Consider the following 24913-nt stretch of genomic DNA (forward strand, 5'->3'; position numbering starts at 1 on the left):
TTTATGCTGTCTGCCATTTTCTCATTCTTTTGATTATGTTTTATAATTTCTTGATTTTTCATGAAGTCACTAGCTTTCATATCTCCCTTCTAATTTTTAAGGAATTATTTTCTTCAGTGAGCTTTTGGACCTCCTTTTCCATTTGGACAATTCTACTTTTTAAGGCATTCTTCTCCTTATTGGCTTTTTGGATCTCTTTTGCCATTTGAGTTAGTCTATTTTTTTAAGATGCTATTTTCTTCAGCATTTTTTGGGTCCCCTTTAGCAATCAGTTGACTCTTTTTCATGATTTTCTTGTATCCTTCTCATTTCTCTTCCCAAATTTCCCTCTACTTCTCTTACTTGATTTTCAAAATCCTTTTTGAGCTCTTCTATGGCCTCAGACCAATTCATATTTCTCGTGGAGGGTTTGGATGTAGGAGTTTTGACTTTGCTGTCTCCTTCTGGTTGTATGTTTTGATCTTCCTTCTCAACAAAGTAACATTCTATATTCTGATTTTTTTTCCTGTTTTTGCCCATTTTCCCAGGCAATTACTTCACTTTTGAGCTCTTTGTGGAGGTACTTCTCTGCTTCCAGTGGGGTTGGGGGGTGTACTGTCAGCCGCTCAATATCCCCACAATCTGTGGACCTAGAGCTCCAGAAACAGTCACTGCTGCTGCCACTGCCACTGCCCCTGCTGCTGCTGTGGGCTCTTCCACTGCCTTCCCTGACACCCTGGGGCTGGGGCTAAACCACTCTATTCTGTCACACAGGTCTGACAGGTTTTTCTATGGACCTTCCAATTTGTCCTTGGCATACTGGGGTCGTGAAGTCTGCAAACTATCACAGGTGCCTGTGATTCAGTCCCTCCAAGGCCCATCTGTGCTCATGTGGTCCATGCTGGACTGTGTTCTGCTCACAGCCTGGCTCAACAGATGCTTCCTGTCAACCTTCCTGCCTGTCTTGAGCTGGAGATTTACTTCATTCTGTAATTCTGTGGGTTCTAAAGCTCCAAAATTTGTTCAGAATAATTTTTACAGGTATTTGGCTGGGTTTAGGGGCAGAGCTCTAGCAAGTCCCTGTTTTTACTCTGACATCTTGGCTCCACCCCCCAAGTAAAAGGCTTTTAGACAATACAGAAGTCTCATGCCTATGTTCAATGATTTTTTTTTTAGATAAGAAGATTGAAAGATGTTGAATAAAGTAAATAAGTACTACTGTACAAAATGAATCTGATTATATTGTGATAGGAAATGACTTGTCACGAATATGTTTTATCAGCTACTTGTGTACTGTCGGACCATAATACTCTCTTATCAGTCAACACTTGCTCTTTTTACCAAGCAAAGAGACATGTCAGCCAATAACAAGACCAGTTTAGGTCTTTAACTCATTTGTTAAATTTTATGGAGAAGGATGGGAGATTAGGAGATATATAGCCTCATTAAACAGTGAGAAGGAAGGATCAGGAAGGAATGGGGGAAAATTTTACAAAATACTTGGTTCAAAATCATGACCAGGGAATTTAAGAATGAAACCAGAAGGACTACAGACTTAAAAAAAATTGAAAAGATCTATAAAGATTTTTATTACTCTCTTTTCTCAGTCAATGACAATCACCACCTTTGGGCTTTAAAATGACAGTCCCTCATGAGGAAGGTAGAGGAATTCATGAGGACACATAGTAATGGCACTAAAGAAAAGAAAGAAGAGCAACCATACTAGAACAAGAATACTCAGAGAAGCTCTGTGGTGGAGGCAAGATAATTTTGAAGGCATTGAAGGTGCAATTCTTAACATACATGAAAGGGCAGAGGATGCCAAAGCCTTGAAAAAAAAATTTTTAATTTGTTACCAAAGAGATAAAAAAAAGGTGAGCAAAAGAATATTAAAACCTATCAACTATACACCAACTCTCCCATTTCTACTAAAAATTTTATATGAAAAAAATCTATATTTGCATCAAGGGCAACATTGATACATGCATTAGCAGTAAACAGGTATGTTTTTACAAATGATTTTCTATAGCTGACCACATTTTTACAGTCAAAAAATTGGCTGAAAGGTGTAGAAGATGTAACTGTGCTTATTGTGTCAACTTGTTTATCAAGTATTTGATTTGGTAGAGCAAACTGCCACCCTAAAAGCTCTCCTCCAACAAGGTGTTTTCCATGAATGTGTCAACCTCATACAAGATTCTTTAAAAGAAGTGTCAACAATTAACTTCAACTTTTTAGATGTTAACTTTAACCATAGGCTTACTGACCACTGATAAGGCACAAAAGAGGGAGAAGTATGCTTACCAAAAGTGTCTGCCACTGTCAAAGGATACGTACTAGAGATAGTAAAGTCTTCTTGTTTATAGATGACATTGTACGATAGCATCAAAACTCAACACTGCAGGGCCTCCTAAATGAGATCTCTACACATTTAAAAGAGTTCAACCTAACTATCAGTAGATATAGTGTTTCTTGTTCAGTTTATGATACACAGGTAGAAGGATAACCTTCATTCAGTACCTGAACATACTTTTGAGCCTGGACAATGAAGTGGGCCAGAATTGAAAAAAAGGAGGTTGGCTGACTTTTAGGAAGTTGCACAGTGCTTTCAGTGGCCTCACGTTTCTCCCTGAAACAAAAGGCCACCTTTTTTTTTAACATCAATTTTCTTATAATACTGTTGTATAATTTTAAGTTATGGAATACTTGTCTTAGGAAAATTAAAAGTGAGGGTTTCCCGAGGCAATAGAGGGCACAATGGATAAGCAAATGACAGCATATTAGCAACCAAATATTGCATGAGGAAAATGTTGCAAAGGATGTCTTAAGAGAAGTTGATGACTGGAAAAGGCGACCCAGTTATGTAGTGAGAGTTAAGGGAAACTGATGGTCAGACAACACGTGTGCTCCACTGGAACTTGACAAAATATTAAGAGGAAGGCTCTAGGTAGAGTGGGTGGAAATCTATAAGAAGACATCAAAAAGAGTGGTAAAGGTACAGAAGCTATTCTTGACATTTTTTTTTTTTATTTAGCTTTTAACATTCATTTTCACAAAATTTTGGGTTACAAATTTTCTCCCCTTTTCTCCCCTCCCCCCCCAAACGCCAAGCATTCTAATTGCCCCTATGACCAATCTGCTCTCTCTTCTATCATCCCTCTCTGCCCTTGTCTCTGTCTTCTCTTTTGTCCTGTAGGGCCAGATAGCTTTCTATACCCCTTTACCTGTATTTCTTATTTCCTAATGGTAAGAACATTACAGCTGATCCTAACACTTTGAGTTCCAACTTCTTTTCCTCCCTCCCTCTCCACCCCTTCCCTTTGGAAGGCAAGCAATTCAATATAGGCCAAATCTGTGTAGTTTTGCAAATGACTTCCATAATAGTTGTGTTGTGTAAGACTAACTATATTTCCCTCCATCCTATCCTGTCCCCCATTACTTCTATTCTCTTTTGATCCTATCCCTCCCCATGAGTGTTGACCTCAAATTGCACTCTCCTCCCCATGCCCTCCCTTCTATCATCCCCCCCCACTCTGCTTATCCCCTTATCCTCCACTTTCCTGTATTGTAAGATAGGTTTTCATACCAAAATGAGTAGGCATTTTATTCTTTCCTTTAGTGGAATGTGATGAGAGTAGACTTCATGTTTTTCTCTCACTTCCCCTCTTTATCCCTCCACTAATGAGTCTTTTGCTTGCCTCTTTTATGAGAGATAATTTGCCCCATTCAATTCTCCCTTTCTCCTCCCAATATCTTTCTCTCTCACTGCTTGATTTCATTTTTTTTAAGATATGATCCCATCCTCTTCAATTCACTCTGTGTACTCTGTCTCTATGTGTGTGTGCGTGTGTGCATGTGTGTGTGTGTAATCCCACCCAGTACCCAGATACTGAAATGTTTCAAGAGTTACAAATATTGTCTTTCCATGTAGGAATGTAAACAGTTCAACTTTAGTAAGTCCCTTATGACTTCTCTTTGCTGTTCACCTTTTCATGGTTCTCTTCATTCTTGTGTTTGGAAGTCAAATTTTCTTTTCAGCTCTGGTCTTTTCATCAAGAATGCTTGAAAATCCTCTATTTCATTGAAAGACCAATTTTTCCCCTGAAGTATTATACTCAGTTTTGCTGGGTAGGTGATTCTTGGTTTTAGTCCTAGTTCCTTTGACTTCTGGAATATCCTATTCCATGCCCTTCGATCCCTTAATGTAGAAGCTGCTAGATCTTGTGTTATCGTGATTGTATTTCCACAATACTTGAATTGTTTCTTTCTAGCTGCTTGCAATATTTTCTCTTTCACCTGGGAGTTCTGGAATTTGGCCACAATGTTCCTAGGAGTTTCTCTTTTTGGCTCTCTTTCATGCGGTGTTCTGTGGATTCCTTGAATATTTATTTTGCCCTCTGGTTCTAGAATCTCAGGGCAGTTTTCATTGATAATTTCATGAAAGATGATGTCTAGGCTCTTCTTTTGATCATGGCTTTCAGGTAGTCCCATAATTTTTAAATTGTCTCTCCTGGATCTATTTTCAAGGTCAGTTGTTTCTCCAATGAGATATTTCACATTATCTTCCATTTTTCCATTCCTCTGGCTTTGTTCTGTGATTTCTTGCTTTCTCATAAAGTCCTTAGCCTCCATCTGTGCCATTCTAATTTTGAAAGAACTATTTTCTTCAGTGAGCTTTTGAATCTCCTTTTCCATTTGGCTAATTCTGCTTTTGAAAGCATTCTTCTCGTCATTGGCTTTTTGAACCTCTTTTGCCAATTGAGTTAGGCTAGTTTTCAAGGTGTTATTTTCTTCAACATTTTTTTGGGTCTCCTTTAGCAGGGAGCTGATTTGCTGTTCATGCTTTGACTTCATGTCTCTCATTTCTCTTCCCAGCTTTTCCTCCACCTCTCTAACTTGATTTTCAAAATTCTTTTTGAGCTCTTCCATGGCCTGAGCCCACTGAGTGGGCTGAGACACAGAAGCCTTGATTTCTGTGTCTTTGCCTGATGGTAAGCATTGTTCTTCCTCATCAGAAAGGAAGGGAGGAAATGCCTGTTCACCAAGAAAGTAACCTTCTATAGTCTTATTTCTTTTCCCTTTTCTGGGCATTTTCCCAGCCAGTGACTTGACCTCTGAATATTTTCCTCACACCCACCTCACCTCCTGATCCTCCCAGCCAGTGTTTGGGGTCTGAGATTCAAATGCTGCTTCCAGCCTCAGGGCTTTGGGCGGGGGCAGGGCTGCTATTCAGTGTGAGATTAAATTCAGATGCTCAGGTGAGGGCAGGGCTGCCTCTCAGGCTCAGTTCCCTCAGAGAGTTTATGCACAGACCTTCAACAATGGATCCAGGCTCCTGCCTGCTTGGGGAGCCCTGGTCTGCCGCTGCCCCTCAGCTTCTGTCTCCCGAGGGGGCCCGAGCCATGGGGGCACCCCACTCCCCCCTCGACCCGCCAAAGGGACTCTCTCACCGACCCCCGTCACCTGTGGGTGGAGGTACTTGTGCGGCCGCTGGAGATCCCGTCCCTGAAGCCCACTCGGATCTGTTCCTCTCGGTGCCGTGGCCACGGCAGGGCTGTACTCAGCTCCCAGTCCCGGCGCCCAGTCCGCAGCACGAAGGACCTTTTACGAGAGGTTTGCAGGTCTCTCCGGAACAGAAATCTCCCTCGCTCCAATATTCTGTGGCCTCTGGGTGCAGAATTCGCCGTGAGTTACTTCTTTGTAGTTGTTCTATGGGTTGTGGGTTCGGAGCTACGTGTATGCGCGTCTTTCTACTACGCCATCTTGGCTCCGCCCCCTGCTGGACTACAGAAGCTATTCTTGAGAAGGTATAGAAGAGTTGTGATTTGCTTGGCTGGAGGTAGTATCCATATCAATTAGTTTCCAGATCTTCTGAAGTAATAACTTCCAGGAAAATAAAGAGTCAATTTCTTGTGTATTTACCTATTATTTTTTCCCCAAAGGCACACAGTGCATCATCTGCTTCATAACAAGGCAGTATCTAGATTATAATGTCTAAGAAAAATTTGTAGTTAAATGAAAATAAACAAAAAATTTCCCTAACCTTCATATAGTCTTCCAATGCACCCTGCCCATTTCTACAAAAACAGTTTCTGAACAACTTATTTAGATAAAGGAGTTAGGTATGCTCTAAAGAGCTATTGTTTTAATACCGGCTATAAATGTAATTAGCATGCCTAAAAGAAATTACAGAATGACTAATATCTACTGAATAATCTGGCAGTCGAATTGGCTCAGTAAACAAGTGCACTGGGTTCAGAGTCAGAAAGACTTGAGTTCAAATGTAGCCTCAGAAACTTCCTGGCTATATGACCTTAGGCAAACCACTTAATCTCTATTTGTCACTGGAGAAGGAAATGGCAAACCACTCCAATATGTCTGCCAATAAAACTCTAAGTTCAGAGGCCCACGGGGTCATAAAGAGTTGGACATGATTCAAACGACTCAACAACTAAAATAATCCCCAGTGGCTAATGCAAAATGCATTCCATTGGCATAAAAAGCAAATTATTTAACCAGACTTGAAAGCACCCCACTTTCCTTAACTATATTAATGAATGGAAATAAGTGATGGCAAAGCCAAGAGTGAATATAGCTATGCTAAATAATAGTGGTCCCACTCCTTAGACAGTGTTGGGGCACTACTTTAAGAAGGAGAGTTTTATAGAAAAAATCCATTTGGCTTCTAGGAAGAGTTTAATTTAACCCTAAAGTCTGAACAATTTCCAAGGAAGAAAGCTGACTGGCTGCCTATGGATTAATTTATTTACTTATTCTATTGCAGAAGGATATTGCAGAGTTATACTTTATCAATATCACTTATCTTACCCAAATGCCTTTGGATTACAAGCCATTACGTCTCTTGGCAGAATGAAAGTTATTTTTGGAAAATAAAGGAAAAAATATTGACCTTGGTGGCCAGAAAGAGGAAGAAAGGAAGAAGACTCACAGGCCTCACCCAAAGGAGACCTGTGAGTAGGATGGTGTGATGTGTCCTTGATTCTAGTCAGTTAAATTGTAGATTTCATGCATGTATTGGTTTGAAAAGTGAGCAATTATAAGGATAAATGAACACTTCTAATGAATGGAGTATGATGAGAAAAATATGGTCTGTTTGGAAGTATTCACTCACTGGAGGTCAATTATCTGTTTGCATGAGCTTGAAGGTGAAAATGATAATTTAAAGCTAGAACACCTGATCTGTATGAGGTGTTCAGGGAGAACTGGCACCTCTGGTGTGAGGGCTTGCTGAGCCCTTTTCAGGGCTACTCATCTACCTTTGATGTCCACCTGTCACATAATTCTCACCTGTGGCTCTAAGAAACTGTAGCATGTACAGCAGCCATACCCTGGTAAAACCATCTTAGCAGAACTAAACCAGACTGAAGGTAACTGACAGGCCTCAAACCCAATGGTGAGTTAGGGGGATATCTATGCCAAACACGTAAAGACTTTATCCAGCGGAAGGGCAGATGGGAACAATTTGTTTCATCCATGAAGACAGCTGAGGCAGGAATTGTGGAGCACTTAGAGTCTGGTCAAATATCAAAGATGGCAAGTTCATCCACTGCATTCTGGTTCACAGTCAGTCATCATAACTTTCGTCCTGCTACTGGACCCAAGACGAGAAAGTGAGGCTGAAGATTTTGTGCAATTCTGCCTCACTTAAATACAATTCATCCACAAGTCAAGCCATCACTGGTCTTTGAAAACAAAGGATAACATTCAGAGAAAGAACTACAGAGTCTGAATGTGTAGGTAGGAGCACATTATTTTCACCTTTTTTTGTTTTTTTTTTTCTTTCTTATGGTTTGCTCTGATTCTTTTTTCACAACATTACTAATATGGAAACACATTTAACATGACTGTACATGTATAACCCATATCAGATCACTTGCTGTCTTGGGGAGGGAGAAAAATTTGGAACTCAAAATTTTACAAAAATGAATGTTGAAAACTCTTTACAAGTAATTGAAAAAATAAAATAGCATTGAAAAATAAAAGAAAAAAGGAAACAAAGGATAAGCAAAAACTACTGGGCAAAACAACTTGCTAAAACAAAAAGACAAGTGCATCTGAAAGCAAAGTGAGGTTAAGTTGACAACAATTAGCAGTGCACATCATACACAGCATTGTATTGATCATGATTTACAGCTCAGTTAAAGGACCCAGAGCTGTTCTAATTCAAAATTCTTCATACCTAGGCGACATTTTAAACTTTCACATGGGCCATTACACTGATTCCTTAATAGCCAAAGGACAGATATTGTGCCTAAGTCACAACAGAGGCAGGAAACAATCATGAAACCTTAACTCTTCAAAACTTTGAAGATCCAGTGAGATATCACATTTGAGGTTTTTTCCCTCTGGAATTACTAAACTATGCTCACTATTGCTAATATTGCTGTTTACTGGGGAACAAATCTCTATCATTCTCTCCTAACCTCTCAGTTCTAGATCAGGACTTTTAAATGCCTGCTACAGAAATATAATTGGACGTTGTAGTGCTATGGCAAACCTATTCCTCTTCCTGATTTCACTATTTCTGTTCACTGTTAATCACTGTAACAGTTACTTGAGATGGAAATCTTGAGTAAAGTTTCGGTCCTCCCTCTCCCTATGTACAATGTTAATAATTCCTGTCAAGTCTACTTCTGCTCCTGTCCACTACTACTACCACCACCTAGTGCAGTTTTTCACGACCTCTTGTTTGGGGACTGTTCCAATAGCTTCTAATTAACTTCAAAAACTTTCAACTCATCCTACACAATGCTCAGTTTAATGATCAAATCATGCTTCTACCTGAAAACTTTTAACAGCTTCACATTGCTTACCAAGTCAAGTGGAAAATTCTTAATGTGGTACAAAAGGCCTTCCTTTCCCAATCTGGCTTCAGTGTACCTTTTTGGTCATTTCATACAACTGCCCTTTATCTTCATGGACCTCCAGTGTTAAGGAAGCCAGTCTTCCTACTCCTGTGTCTTTGATCAGTGTTCCCTATCTCTTAGAATTGAAATTTTGCCATCCTTCAACGGTTCACTCAAATGCTAATCTTCCCTGTAGGCTTCTTTAATTCCACAATTCAAATTTTCCTTTTAACTTTAATAATACTGTGTGCCTCTCTCAAGTTTGCACACTGTATTATGTTACCTTTATTTGTTTTCACATCTTGTCCTCTTTTCTTACTAGGCTGTAAACTCCTTGGAGGAGAACAGGAAATAAATCTTTTCATTTCTGCATCTTTCATAATGATTTGTACTCATAAGTTCAATGAATGTTCAGTGAATTTGTAAAAATGAGGAATTTAGGACAGTCACCATTGTTTCATTTCAGATTTTCCTATCCATACTGAGCAAAAGTCAGTGTGTTTTAAATGCAAAAACTGAAGAAGAAAAAAAGCCCCTATAAGGGAAAAAAAAGGACATTATGTCCTCTGCTCCACTTCCCTTTGCCAAATTAAATCAAAAGAATCTTCAAAAGCTTATAAAAGGTACTAGAGGGAGCTAAAATGGCAGATTAGGGACAGCTACCCAGCTGAACTCTCTCAGTGTTTCCTTCCAAACAACTTTAAAATAATGCCTCAAATCAAATTTTGGAGTGGCAAAGCCAACAAAAAGTTGGAGTGAGCCATTTTTTCCAGCCTAAGAGAACTTAAGAGGTCAGTTGGAAAAAAAATGTGGCACTGGCATGGAAGCCTGTCTAGAGCCCACACCCAAAAGAAGCAATAGCAGCTTTGGAAGTTCTCAGTCTAGAGATGGTAAGGGAGTTGGACAAATGGTCAGAGGTTACAGAGAACCCTTTATGGCACTGGGTGTAGCTGGTACTTATTGACAACTCTATTACCCATATGCAGTTCTGGGTCAGAGTTTTAGGGTGGACAGGAGTGCTGGGGGTCAGTCACAAGGGAGCAGGGGTCTTGGTCCCAGTTCCAAAGCAAAGAAGAATGCTAGTTCTTGTGGTTACAAGGAACCTGGGATCCTTATTAGGTAAAGATCAGAGTTCAGATCAGGAGAACAGGGACCATAGCTCTCCCAGGATCACACTGCTTTGGCAGAACCAAAAATTTTCAAACCCCTAGATCTGAAAACATAAGCATAAAAAACCTTAGAAGTTGAGTTGAGCAGGTGAACAGAGCCTAACTTTAACATAAAGTTCAAAGTCAAGATACAGGCAGAAAAAAAGATCAACAACAAAATAAAAACAACAAAAAAGGATTTGACCATAAAAAGGTAATAAGTGGCAGGGAAGACCAATACATAATCTCAGAAGAAATTAATGTGAAAAGAGCTGTTTTAAAATGCCTCAAAGAAAAGTGCTAATTGGACCCAAGTCCAATAAGAATTCCTGGAAGACTTAAAATGGGAAAAGAAATAAGAGTAATAGAAGAAACTTATGGAAAGAGAACAGCTTGGTAAAAGAGGCATAAAAAAGTACTGAAGAAAATAACATCTTAAGAAACAGAAATGGTCAAATGGTAAAATAGGCGCAAAAATCCACTGAAGAAAAGAAATTAAAAAGCAAAACTGGTCAAAGGGAAAAAGAAATACAAAAATCTTACTGAAGAAAATAATTCCTTAAAAATTAGAATTGGGCAAGTGGAAACCTACGACTCTATGAGACATCAAGAAACAATAAAACAAAATTTAAAAAATGAAAAAAACAGAAAGAAATGTGAAAAATTTCATGAGAAAAAAAAACTCACCTGGAAAACAGATCAAGGAAACAGAGTTTAAGAATTATTGAACTACATAAAAGCCACAATCAAAGTATGAGTTTAGACATAGTTCAAGAAACTGTCAAGGACACCTGCCAAGACAAACCCAAGAACTATATGAACACAATTATAAAACATTTTTCACACAGATAAATTCATATCTGAATAACTGGAAAAACATCAGTTGCTCATGGGTATGCCAACCTAATATAATAAAAATGACAACTCTGCCTCAATTAATTTACTTATTTAGTGCCATACCAATTAAACTACCAAAAAATTATTTTAGAGAACTAGAACAAATAACAAAAAAATTCATCTGGAAGAACAAAAGGTCCAGAATATCAAGGGAATTAATGAAAAGGAATGCAAGGGAAGGTAGCCTAGCTGTTCCAGATATAAAAACCATATTATAAAGCAGCAGTCATGAAAACTACTAGGTACAAGCTAAAAAATAGTGGGATGGATCAGTGGAATAGGTTGGGTACACAAGACACTTTACTCAATAACTACAGTAATCTACTCTTTGATAAACCCAGAGACTCCAGCTTCTGAGATAAGAACTCACTATTTGACAAAAACTGCTGGGAAAACTAGAAAATAATATGGCAGAAACTAGGCATAGACCAACATCTTACATACCATATACCAAGATACAGTCAAAATAGGTACACGATTTAGACATAAAGGGTGATACTATAAACAAATTAGGAGAGCAAGGAATAGTTTATCTGTCCAATCTATAGAGAAGGGGAAAATTTATGACTGAACAAGACATAGAGAACATTATGATATGCAAAATAGATAACTCTGATTACATTTAAAATTAAAAGGTTTTGTACAAACAAAGCCAACACAACCAAGAATAGAAGGAAAGCAGAAAGCTGGGAAACCATTTTTATAGCCAGAGTTTTTATTAAAGTTCTCATTTCCAAGATATATAGAGAATTGAGCCAAATTTATAAGAATATAACTCATTCTCCAATTGATAAATGATCAAAGGATATGAACTCGCAGTTTTCAGATGTTAAAACTATCTATAGTCATGAAAAAATACTCTAAATCACAACTGATTAGAGAAATGCAAATTAAAACAACTCTGACGTACCACGGATTGGCTAACATGACAAAACAGGAAAATGATGTTGGAGGTGTGGAAAATTGGAATACTAATGCATTGTTAGTGGAGTTGTAAACTGATTCAACCGTTCTGAAGAGCAATTTGGAACTATGGCCAAAGGAGTATCAAACTATGCATACCCTTTGACCCAGCAATACCACTTCTAGGTTTCTATCTCAAAGAGATCATAAAAACAGGAAAAGAACCTATCTGTACAAAAATATTTACAGCAGCCTTTTTTGTGGTAGCCAAGAACTGGAAATTAAGAGGATGCCCATTAACTATTGTTCTATAAGAAATGATGAGCAGGTGGAATTGAAAAAAACCTGCAAAGAGTTGCATGAACTAATGCCGAGTGAAGTGAACAGAACCAGGAAAACACTGCATATAGTAACAGCAACAGCAACACTGTGCAATGGCCAACATTGATAGACTCAACTATTCTCAGCAATGCAATGAAGTAAGACAATTCCAAAAGACTCATAATGGAAAATGCTACCTACATCCAGAAAAAGAACTATGGAATCTGACTGCAGATTAGAGCATATTGTTTTCTGGTTTTTTTTCCTTTCTTGTGATTTTCCCCTTTGGTTCTAATTATACTCTATAACATGACTAATGTAGAAATATGTTTAATATGATTGTACATGTATAGTCTATTTCAGATGGCACGCATCTTGGGGAATGGGAAGGAGGGAAAGAGAGAAAACTTAAAACTCAAAATCTTATGAAAGTGAATGTTGAAAAGTAAAACTAAATAAATATTAAAAAAAAGAAATCGTCAAGAACTACCCTAATACCTTAGATCCAGAGGGTAAAATAGAAATTGAAATGATCACCTCCTGAAAGAGATCCCAAAATTAAAACTCCCAGGAATATTATAGTGAAATTCCAGAGCTCCCCAGGTCAAAGAGAAAATACTTTAAGCAGCAATTCAAATACCGTGGAGCCAATTAAATAATTAATTTTAAAAAACAAATAACATGGCACCACAATCAGGATCACACATGATTTAGTAGCTTCTATATTTAAGGAATTAAGGGCTGCGTGTTTCCATCCATCTTATTTTCTTCTCTTTCTTTCTCTCTCTTTTATTTTAATTCTGTATGCCTGCTTCAAGTGTGTCTCTTGTAAACAACATATTGTTGGATTTTGGTTTCTGTAATGTTAAGGTTATTGGGGGGGGGGGGGGGAGTTAAAGTTCTTCCTCATCCATTAATACAGACACCTTTTGTTAACTTCTAATGAGGCACTGGGTCAAGAGGGTTCTGCCCTCCAGCCCTGAAAAGACTATATATACTCTGAGGTGAGGTTTTGCTGTGGGGTTTACTCTTTGGAACAAGGTTCAGGTGCCAGATTAGACTCTGGGCAGCTGTTTTAAGAAGCCTCCCCACCCACCCACCCCCCACACACATACACTTTGAAAATCCGTATGTTGGTGCTTCTCTCTCTGGTAATGATGTATGTATTGTCTATGGTCAGACAGCTGGTAGCCCTGTCTGTTGGTCTTTCTGTCTGTATTTTCTCTAAAGTTCAGGGTGCTGACTTTTTCCCTTGAACTAAGCGAATAATATACATGCCTGATTCAAGTAGACTGTTGACCCTTCAAAAGTAGACTTCCTTTTAGAAAAGCAGATCTAAGAACCTATACAGCAGGCCCTCTTGTGTATGCCAGGTTCCTTGCTGATATAGCTTCTAATCCATTCTTCTATCTGCTTCCATTTTATTCGTGAGCTCATTCCATTCACATTCACAGCTCAAAAAAATAAAAAGTACTAGAAAAAGGTATATGGAGAAGATAGCAGCTTGGAAATCATGCATATAGGTTATTTTTTTTGCCATGCCACATAACTGGCTTATTTCTGATACAGAGAGCATAAAACACTTCCTTCTTTAAATTACTTTTGAATGATTTAGTAGTTCTTTGTACATATAATATCCTGGTTCATTTGTCTCTATATAAGTATATCGAGGGCAGGAATTGTTTCACTTTTGTCTCTATTTCCACCACGTAATGGAAGCATCAATTTAGATGCTTAGAAATCTTTTCAAAATCTTTTCTGGCCTACTTGTTGTTTCTCATGCATAATATTCCAATTCCTATCTCCCTGCCATTACACAGGCTGTCTTCCATTCCTGAAATGCCCTCCCTCTTCACACTTTCCTCTTAGAATTCCTAGCTTCCTTTGATCAAAGCTCAGCTCAAGCAACACCTCTTACACCAGGTCTTTCCCAATCCCATCCTTGAGTGACAGTGTTCCTTCCCCAACCAATTATCTTATACAAAATTTTATTTTTATTGATATTCATAGTTTCTCCTAATAGAATGTGTGCTTCTTGAAGGGAGGGATTGTTTCATTTTTTGTCTTTGTATTGCCAGGGCCTACAACGGGATAAGTGCTTAATAAAAATGTTTGACAGATTGATCTTGTCCAAGATCCTCAGTTTAGATCTGAGGAAACTGAAGTCCAAAGAGTTTAAGTGACCTTCCCAAGGTCAGACACCTAGTTAGTGGCTGCCTTTAAATACAGAATTTTTTCTATTGTGCCATACTGGATCTGTAGTACCTTAGAGATCATCTAGGCTTCACTTTATAGATGAAGAAAACTGAGGTTCAGAAAAATAAGGTAATTTATTTAATAAATCAATACCAGAACCAGGTGTCCTAACCCCATGGTCCAATGGTGTTAACACTGAATCAAATGGACGGAGAGAATGATAAAAGTCTCTCTACTTCAAAATATCTACAAGCTTGGTTTAGTTTGGAGTAGGCAAAAGAAATTTTACTTCTCATATGAACTAAATAAATTCTATCAAAATTATGACTTTACTATTACATTCTTCCTTGAAGGCAGAGATACTTAACAAATATTCATTGAATCCCAAAGAATTTAGGATTATCACCACTCAATTTCAATCTGATCAGATTTTCAAGAAGTAGCATGGTACAATGGAAGGTACATTTGGAGGTAGAGGACTTGGATGTTGACTTGCTGGCTCAATATCTTATCTCAAGCAAATCATTTAACTTCTCTGGGCCTGGTTCTTCCTTTGTAAAATAAGGTTTCTAGTTCTAGATGTATGCTATGACTAGATGACCCCTTTCAACTCAATCTATGATCTAACATGAGGAAAATGCCCTATATTTAGGTCAAAGGGAATCAAGAAGTAGAGAGAGAGGAGTAGAGTAAGATTTTGGAGCCAGAAGTCATGGATTCAATCTCACTCTGTCAATAGACCTGTGTGACCCTGGATGAATCATTTAATCTTTTCAGGTCTCATCACAAAAGGAGAAAATTGGATTAGACACTTATAAGGTCCCTTCCATCTTTAAGTCTCTGACCTTAATGAACTTCTGGGATTATAATTTGTAATTTAATTTTACTATTAAAAACTCAATTTTGATAGGAAAGGGGGAAATGTACCACTCAGGTAGCAACAGGAAATTATGGCCCCAGTGGGATAATTTAGTAAAAGATATACATTAAAAAAAAATACATTAGTCTTGTATTTGGGGGAGGGGGGGTTTCATACTCCTTTAAAATTCATTTTAGCTCTACCACCATGGAGTCTAGCACCTGTTGGAGTGCCTTCAGAAAAAGAATTCAAGCCCCAAATGGGGATGAGGTCCACCATATAAGTAAGATTACTTCCCAGACCCATTAAGGCTGGACTGGGGTGGGGAAAAAGAGAGGAGAAGAGAGAATGAAGGAGAGGAAAACAGAGGAGAGGAGAATGGAGAAGAGGGGAGGGGAGGGGAGGGGAATGGAGAAGAGGAGGGGGGAGGGGTGAGAGGAGGGGGGAGGGGAGGGGGTGAAAGGAGAGGGGAGGGGGTGAGAGGAGAGGGGAGGGGGTGAGAGGAGAGGGGAGGGGGAGGGGGAAGGGAGAGGGAGGGGAGGGGGGGAGGGGGGGAAGGGAGGCGGGGAGGGGGGAAGGGAGGCGGGGAGGGGGGAAGGGAGGCGGAGAACGGGGTTAACTCAGAATGAAAACCTCTGACTACTCTTCAGGTCCGGGGCTGCTGCTCACCTCCTCCCTTCCTGCCACCACAGGACTGTAGGATGGGCTGCTACAAAATTTAACAAACGTTCATTAAGCTAGGGCTGGGGGATACGAAGGGAAGACTGAGGGAAGACTGAAGCGGTCTCCCTCCACGAGGAGCTCTAAGAAGAGGGCATACGGAGAGGACGGGGGAAGCATTTCTAGGTGCCACAAACGGGCTAAGTGCTCCGTACTGGAGGAGGGGTGCGCCATGTCCAGATGCCCCAAGCGGCCCCACGAGAAGGGGCCCTAGGATTTGGAGGAGGGGAGGGATCTTGGCGTGGGACCCGGCCCCCAAACTCCGCTCAATGTCGGGGGTCGGTTCTGGTTCGGCGGCCGCGGCTCGCACATGCAAGGCCCCGGGCCTGCCGTCCCAGGGAGGCCAAACGGCCGGCCCGGCCACTTACCAGCCGTTGACCTCATTCTGGGAGTTCACATCCACCCCGCTCTCCACCAGCTTCTGCACCTCGTGGATGTCCCCCAGGGCCGCGGCCTCCCTCAGCCTCTCCTGCTGCTCCTTCTCCTCCAGCTGGGCGCTCATCTTTCCCCCGGGGGCCTCCACTTCCTCCCCGTAGCCCTTCAGCCCGAGCCCGCAGCAGCTACGGCGGCCTCTGCCCGCCTGCCCCAAGGCCTGGCTGCCTGTCAGCGCCGCGCCCGCCCGCGCCCCAGCCCGCGCCCCCGCCGCGGCCTCCCCACGGCCATGGGCCCGGCGTGAGCGAGAGCGAGAGCTAGAGCTGGGGGGAGGGTGCGTGCGGCCCGCCGCCCCCCGGGGCTCCCCTCGCAGCAGCCGCCGCCCCGCCCCGCCCCGCCGCTGCCTCGGGGCCGAGCCTCGCCCGCCCGCCGGCCCGCTCTGGGGGGACGCAGTTAGGTGTGACAACTCTGACCTAGATACTCTCAGTTTCTACGGCCGAGCGGCCCGGCGGGCCCGGCCGGCTTTATGTAACGGCGCCGCGGGGCGGTGGGCCATCGAGGAGTCACCGACCGTTCTTAGTGCTCCCCCTCCGCCCTTCCCTCTCCCCACCCCCTGCAGCTCTCTTTTCTCCTCTTCCCTCTTCTTTCCTTCCCTTCTTCCCCCTCCTCCTCACTCCTTTCCACTCTCCTCTCCATTCTCCCTCCCCCTCATTTCCACTCCACTCTTTTTCCTTCCCATTCTTTCTCTCCTTCCTCTTCCACCTTTCCTCCTCCTCATTACTTTCTTCCTCTTTCTTTCCCTTCATTTTCTTTCCCCTTTTCTTCCCATCCTTTCTCTCCTTCCTCTTCCTCCTTTCCATCCCCTTGCTCCTCTTTTCCTCCTACCATTCCCTTCTGCTTCCCCTCTTACCACTCCCCCTTTCTCACGTCCCATTCTCTTCCTCTTCTCCCTTTTCCCCCAACCAATCAATCAATCGATCAATATGTATTAAGTGCCTATTGTGTGCCAGTCACTGTGCGAAGCCCCGGGGACACAAAAAGGAGCAAAAGTCAGCTCCTGCCCCCAGGGCCTTACAGTTTAGGGAGGAACACAATATATAGAAAGCAAGCTGTGAACAAGGATCAATAGGAAATAATGTAAAGAGGGAAAGCACACTCCTCTCTTCCCCTCTTTCATTCCTTCCTCCCCCTTTCCTCCTGACTTCCCCTCCTCTTCCTTTCCATCCCCCTCCTGCCCTTGTCTCCTACCCATCCCCTTCCATGGCATCATCTTGATGTCATGGTCCTCTTGGAGAGCGAAGGACAAACCCAACCCATCCCCTTCTGCTTTTCCAGTCATCTGTTCCCCCTCTTCTTCCCCTTCCCCTCCCCTCCGTGCCTCCCCCTTCTTTTCATCCTTCCTCCCTCTTCTCTCCTTCCCCTCCTCCTCCCCCTTTCTCCCTTCCTCCTTCTCTCCCATCCCCCCTCCATCTTTCATCTTTTGTTATTGTCTCCAAGATGAAAGCAGATGCATGGCGGGGGGAGAAGCATCTCCGTAAACTGGTGAAGACTAAATCCCTGGTGACAGAAAGAAAGCCTTTGGACCAGACTCAGAAAGAAGGAGCGCCCCTTTGATGGTGGCTGATGTGTTCCAAGCATTTGTTACCCAGCATGGGGACAATAGACTAGGAAATGATTCCATGGATATGGGTTTTTACAATAGGCATGTGATTACATACATACCAGGGGCAGCTCACCTGGGATGGAGTTCTCTACAGAAGACAGCTGGAGGGTTGGAACTGTCTATGCCCCTGGGCAAAGCACCTCCCGCCCCACCCTAAGCTTGATGGACAGCTGGATCATACTGATTCTTTTCATTGTGTTTGAGAGCATGCTATTTGTGTCTAGTCTGTCTTGTGTTACAGCTAGAGAAAAGGATTGCAGGTATTCTGTGTTAGGCTTTTTTCTCTAAAGTTTTTTAAGTGCTTGCTTTTTTTTTTTAAGGTCTACTTTTATATAAATCTATTTCTTAAAAAAAATTTGCCACAGCTTGTAAACTGAGTAACTGGTAATTACTATCCAAGAAGACTGTTGTAGGGTAAAAAAAAAAGGAAGGAAATGAAATATCTGGGTTGAATTAGAATTATGCTGTTTTGGCTCCCAGAAGGTCCTAAAAGAACTACAATGTGTGTGTATGTGTATATCCGTATATATAAATATAATATATTATATTTTATACAAAAATGAATAACTATACACAAAAATCTTGTATGTGTATGCATATATGTAAATCTTGTGTACATATGTATATGTGTGTATATATAAATATAAAAATCTTGCCTAGATCCTTGCCTAATCTATCTAATGAGAGATTGGACCAATCAGCACTGCTTCTCCCATCTAAAGGGGAGTAGAAAACACAGCTGGGCCAGCGCCCAGGTGCTTCAGAGAGATCTTGAGGTCAGGAGGTTTCAGAGACAACACTGGGAGAAGGAAGGAAGGAAGAGAGGGGATGAATCAGGAAGGGACAAAATTAGGTGAGAGAGTTTTCATTTCATTCTCTCCTGGGGCTCCCTGGCACACTCAAAGCAAGCTTTCTCTTGCTGGTAGGTGAGGAAAAGCCCTCCTGTGTTTATCTATTGAAATATCTCAAAAGTAGGACATACCTTATGCTTCTTGAATGTAACAGCTCCTAATGTAAATTGACTACAGCTATAAAGTGGCATGTAAATTGACTACAGCTATAAAGTGGCATGTAAATTTTCAAATACATAATACTATATAAGGAAGAGGGGTATTTAGTTTCCCCCTCTTCCCTTACATGTTTTACAATAATAATTGTATTTCTATAGTGCTTCAAAGTTTACACATTGCTTTATAGCTGTTATCCTATTTTATCTTCAAAATCCTGCTATGATTAACCTCCTTTTATGTATCAGTAAACTGATAAGATCAGAAGACACAGAGAGATTCAGTGACTTATCCAGGGTCATACAGCTCAGTGTGTCTGAGGCAGGATTCAAACCTCTGCAGGTCAATCAATTGCAGAGCAGGAAATTGATGCCTAGAGAGATGATTTACCTGATCACACAAGTAATAACAGAGGAAGAAATGAGGGTCCTTAAATTAAACTCCTACAAAAGTGAAATTTAAAGAAACCAACTCCATGTCCTTTCCATGATACAAAATTTACCTAATTTCTTCATCTGCAAAACCTGTTCAATCCTATCCAACTCTCAATAGACTCTTTTTTGGTCTCCCTTATACCAAGTATAGAAACTCAGTAATTATTAATGAGTTGAATTTAAACCGAAGTGACTACAGCTAGGAATCAGCATATGTCAGTGCAAGTCAGTTTTCATTCATATGATATATGTAAATATTACAATATTCTCCTTAAAATCTTGGAAAAGTCACCTTAAAAAACTTCACTGCCACAGTTTCCCTCTATAAAACAGAGTAGAATAACTCTTGTTCTCCCTATCTTATAGGAGTGTCAAGAAGACAAATCTAAATATTTCTATGGTATTCAGTCAGATAAGGGAGTAGAAAAGGGGAATAGGAACCAGACCTGTGAATTTATTTAGGGCACTCACTCTACCAAAGCCCAAGTGCTTCTGTCTTAGATTTGCATAGGGCACTGAGAGTGAAAGTGATTTGCTCAGTCACATGTTGTTTGTCCTTCATTTTGGAAGAGGGCCAAGGACCTCACAGTTGATGGCTTGACTTATGCATGAACTGGATTTAAGTGAGGCAGAGGCACAAAGCCATCAGCCTCACTGTCTTCCAGCATCATCAAAGTCTGGTGGCAAGAGAAAAGTTAGGGAGATCATCCACAGCCCAGACTGCAGTGGGTGACTTAGGGATCTTTGATATCTGACCAAGCTTTAAGCCCCCTGCTTCAGCTGCCTTCATGGCTATGGAAGCAAATTGTTCTCATCTGCCCATTCCACTGGGTGAAGTGTTCATGTGCTTAATCCCCCTAACTCACCGATGGGTTGAAGGCCTATTGGCCTGATTTAGCCAGTCTGCCAAAACAGTTTTACTGGGTTGTGGCTGCTTCTTGGAGGTAGGAGCTGTTCACCCACCTTTGGTGAACATGGATAGAGTGAATTGAGGATGGGGGGGGTAGCCCATATGAATGCATTGTGGGAATATCTAGCAGTTTTGTTTAGCTAGATCATAGAGTACACATAGTGAAATATTGAAAGAGATAAGGTAAAGTCAGAACATGGATAAGCAGTTTGAATTTTATCCTACAGGCAAAAGGAAGCCACAGAAACTTGGGAGTGAGGTAGTCACAGCTGTGCCTTTGGAAGATTATTTTGGCAGCCATGGGAAGGATAGATTGAAGTGAAGGAGGGAACCTCCAGCCCATTCAGTCAGTATGTAAGAGGAAGGACCTGAACCCAGGCCATCCTGACTCCATGGCTAGCTTCATCTTTACTTAGCTGCAAAGGGTCCCATGTGCCAGGCAGGCATGGTGCCAAGAGCCGGGTACAGAGACAAAAGTCAAACAGCCCCAGCACTTAAGGAGCTTAGGTTTTATTGGAGGATACAACAGGCACACGGAAAAACACACGAGACACACAATGGGAAGGGCCCTGGCATAGGCCCTAGACTCGGAGTAGGGCGGCCCTGGAATCCCAACCGTGGCAACCGGGCAAGGCGCTCGGGCAGCCGATAAACACTGAAGTAAGGCCGCTTAGGTGCTAATTAATTGCGGGGAAGGCTAGAGGCAACGGACAGCCAACGACGAGGCTGGACTGAACTCTGGGTCTGTAGTCCTAACCCGTCTCCTGCAGGAAGGGGGGGCACCTCAAGGAAAGTACTCCGCAAATAATAAGCGCTTAATAAATGCTTTATTTTACAGAGGAGGGAAGCTGAGGCCCAGAGAATGGTGACCTGACCAAGATCACGCAATGGGTCGATCAGGATGCCACACACGCCGGTGGCGTTATCGCCTCCAGAGAAGGCTGTGACACCGATTCCGAGGGCCATGCCTAGAGGAAAATCAATTCAGAAAGCAGGAGCATTAAACACGTTCCTCCTTTGGGTTAAACCCAAGCAGCCAGCCTGAACCGGCCCGGGAAAGGCAGGAGGGGGAGGGGAAATAAGTGAGGGGGAGTGGGGGCCGCGGGCCACAGGGAGGTGCCAGACGCGCCTGTCCGCTGGGACTATAAGACCCAGGAGGCACCGGGCGGAAGACCGCGAGATTGGTGGGGGCTGCCAGTCCAGGGTGCGTTCTCGCGGGCGCCCGCGCAAGGCACGCCGGGAAGCTGTTCGCGCCGCTGCCGCCATTTTGGCTCGTCTCCTCTTCAGCGGCGGTCGCGGCCCCTGTTGCCGGAGAGCGGCGGGGAGCGAGGGACGGCGTCGGCATAGGCGTCGGCGTCGCTGGGGGGGGTTTCTTCTCTGGATTCCGAGGCTGTGAAAGCAGCCGCTCGTTGAGCAGCATCATGATTTCGGCCTCGCAGTTGTTGGATGAGTTAATGGGCCGGGACAGGAACTTGGCCCCCGATGAGAAGCGCAGCAACGTGCGGTGGGATCATGAGAGCGTGAGTTCCGGGGCCTGGGGCTGGCTTGGGCCTGGACCTGGGGCGGGGCGGGCCGAGTTCGGGGGGCGATGCGGGGAGCCGAGCGGCCGGAGGTGGGGTGGCTACGGACCTGAGGGCTAGACCTCGGCCGGAGGGAGGGGCTCGCTCCTTTGTAAATAATAACAATAATGATACTACGGAAGCCCGGGCGGGAAAGGGGAATGTTTCTATTTGCAGGGCTCCGGGGGCGCAGCCTCCTGCGAGGCGTTTAGGCGGTAGGATGGGGGTGGGGAAGGGACCCAACCTATCCCCCCTTGCTCCCCCACCCCGTTAAGTTTCAGTGGAGCGTGGGGGGTGTGTATGTCTGTGTGTGTCCTCAGAGCCCCACTGCCCGGGCCGCCCCGCGCTTCTTCCTGCGCCTTGGTGTTCCACCCCGGGCTATGCATTTGCGTGGCTTTTGGAGAGACCTGTCTGAGTGGATGGGAGGGCATGTGTGCGCCAGGAAACTTCTCCAGCCGCCTGAGGCCGGCCGCGTTGTCGGGGTGGGCGGGAGACGCCGCTCCGGAGCCGGAACACCCTCCCCAGCTGATTGCCCGCTGTACCGTCGCGGCCACGAAGTGCACCCGGGGACCTTTCTCTTTTTTTAAATATTATCTTTTGTGGGGGAAATAACGTTTAGAGTTTTTCCAACGGTGGGATTTTTTTTTTTAAATTGGTACTAGCCAAAAGGAAAGACCCGGCTGCACAGGGTGGTCGTTTTTACCTAAACACTGTGACGTAATAGATAAATGCTTTAAGGAACTGCAAAACAAAGTGCTCTCTCTGTGAGGTCAGAAGTCAAGTGATCTGACATTCATGAAGTACTTAATAACGCGCTGGGCACTAAGGCCGTAAATAGAAGTATTGCAATATATTGTGCTGTGATTCGTTAGAATAAGAGATGGTTAATTAGTTTGATGAACCTGAAACTTTTTTGCAGAAGAGAGGGAAAGATGTTTTAACAAACTGACCCCTTCCCCCACTGAAAAAAGTTTCATTTTGTTTGTTTCCTGCTTTAAAATAATCATGATCTGTTAGTCGTGTGATGTGAAAACTAGTGAAGTGTTTTTGGTAGCTAATCCATTTTGTGGGGAGTAATTCACATATACCTACTTAACAATATGGGAAGTTTTCCTTCCAAAGGTAGTTTTGCCCAATAGAATTTCTTCACACTTAATTGAAACTTTTTTGTGAAGCAGGCCGAAACTTGAGGTAACTACCTGAGTTTGACATTCCCTGGCCTGTAGGCAGCAGTAGTTTTTTTTGTGACTTCGGGGAACCAGTCTTTTATTTTTTTGGTCTCACCTCCACCCAGCTTGGTACCCACTCAGCCTAAACTTTAGTAGAGATAGAAGCTAATTGTATTACAAGTTAATTGCAAATTTTATGTTAGTCATTTACAATATCTTAGAGCAGGTGCTAGAGGCTGGGGAAGGAGTGGAGAGGCTTTGCAGAAATGATGTAGTGAATTTATAGTTGATTAGGTGAAACTTTACCATATATTTAGAAAAGGTGTAAAGTGGATTAAGGATGGTAGAATGCTTGTTGTGGTTAGTCTGAGGATCACAAGCTTTTGTGTTTTTGTGTTTTTTTGCCCTATTCCTATTTTCCCTGAAAATAGAGCTTGCCTCATGTGTTATGAGCTGCTTTTTATTATTGTCTCAATGATGCTGTTAGAAAAGGCCATGTCGTTATGATACAGTACAATGACTTTTGCTCATTAAAATTTGTAAAGTTGATTACCTCAACTTTTGTGCTACCTGCATTGATTTGTAGCATGTAATAATTATTAGTAACTGATATTTACATACAACTAAAAGGTTTACCAAGTGTTTAACTCCCAAGTAAGCTAGTATGAATATTAACCTCTCATTTACCAGGTGAAGCAACCGAGGCTCAGAGGCTAAAGTGTCTTGCCATAGGTCACACAGAAATTGATAACTATGTTTATTAAATGCTGAGTAAGTACTGGGCAAGCTTTTGGAAGAGCTGTAATGATTAAATAGGGTAAGAACCCCTGTCCTCAAGGAGTTTACAGTCTTCAGATTCTGACAGTATTCTTCCTGCCTTTCAGTGCTTCCTATAGTGTTAATCAAAATTAGTCATACTTTTGAAGGACAGTTGGCAGTTACTTAAAACTCATGAAGTTAAAAAGTTATTGTTTCATCATGATATATTTTTGTACATGGCAAGCAAGTAAGAATAAAAGTCATGTTTTAAGTGGACCCTACAGATGAAATTATAATGAAACAATGAATTCTCATGACATCACATCTAATTAATTTGCAGATTCCTGTCTGGTTAATGTAATACTACTAATTCTTAACTTTGATGATCTAGCCTGCCCTGCTTTTAAAGCCAAACCTTCGCTGAGGCTGGAGAGGGAGAGAGTTTCCTCTTTTTCCACCTTTTCTTTACCCTACCCCAATTTCTTTCTAGTAAGAAAAGGAATTTGAGTTAGGGGCACCTTTGTTTTTTCTATTTCATTTAAATTTTGAATTAGCAAGCATTTATTTCCTTTTTTCCAACTTGAAAAAGAAACAATCGCATGTGCATAGTTGAGCAAAAATATTCCAGCATTGTCCATGTCCAAAAATATGTCTCATTCTACATGTTAAATCTATCATCCCTCTGTTGGGAGGTAGGTAGTATAATTAATTACCAGTTCTCTTGAATGATCATTAGTGCCTTTGTCTTTATGTAAAGCTGGTAAATAAGGAGCGCATCACACAGTATCACAGAATTTTTGCCTTAGAGATTCCTTAAGTGGCCAACTCATACTTGGGTCAAATGGTCATCCAGCCTTTCCTTGAAGACTTCCAGCACCACCTTAAATTATAATCCCACTTCAGAGGTTCATAGATTTAAAGCTCGAACTGACCTTAGAGGTTATCGAATCTGATTTTTTCTTCAGGAAATGAGGCCCAAAGAAATGAATTGGTTTGCCCAAGGTCATAGAGGGTAGTTAAGTGGCAAAACCTGGATCTAACCCAGGTCGGCTGACATGTCCAGTATATTATTCCTTCTGACAATACTAGCTATTCAGGACAGGAATGGGAACTTTATCCTATTTCCCTAGTCCTATATCCTAAGGTCTTA

At 42.1% G+C, this 24913-nt stretch overlaps 2 protein-coding genes and 1 long non-coding RNA gene across 10 annotated transcripts in view; 2 read left to right on the forward strand and 1 right to left on the reverse strand.

The window, feature by feature from the left end:
- Positions 1-16597, reverse strand: part of LOC140528652 (ankyrin repeat domain-containing protein 40-like) — a 31890-nt gene extending 15293 nt beyond the window's left edge. The window contains exon 1 of the mRNA XM_072646693.1: positions 16259-16597. Within this exon, the coding sequence (XP_072502794.1) occupies positions 16259-16392 (134 nt within the window). The 5' untranslated portion in view covers positions 16393-16597. The remainder of the gene's footprint in view (positions 1-16258) is intronic.
- Positions 16598-20816: 4219 nt separating this feature from the next.
- On the forward strand, positions 20817-21308 carry LOC140528654 (uncharacterized). The gene is made up of 2 exons (XR_011975242.1): positions 20817-21018; positions 21115-21308. It is a non-coding gene; the product is annotated as an uncharacterized lncRNA (long non-coding RNA).
- Positions 21309-21456: 148 nt separating this feature from the next.
- The window catches only part of LUC7L3 (LUC7 like 3 pre-mRNA splicing factor), a 56244-nt gene continuing 52787 nt past the window's right edge, over positions 21457-24913 (forward strand). For all 8 annotated transcript variants that reach the window (XR_011975239.1, XR_011975241.1, XR_011975236.1 and 5 more), the window contains exon 1: positions 21457-21796. Coding sequence is in view for 3 of the 8 variants with exons in the window: in XM_072646696.1 (XP_072502797.1) it covers positions 21698-21796 (99 nt within the window). In the remaining 5 variants the exon portion in view is untranslated. The remainder of the gene's footprint in view (positions 21797-24913) is intronic.

The sequence above is a fragment of the Notamacropus eugenii genome, chromosome 2 (genome assembly GCF_028372415.1).
Source record: "Notamacropus eugenii isolate mMacEug1 chromosome 2, mMacEug1.pri_v2, whole genome shotgun sequence".
Classification (NCBI taxonomy): Eukaryota; Metazoa; Chordata; class Mammalia; order Diprotodontia; family Macropodidae; genus Notamacropus; species Notamacropus eugenii.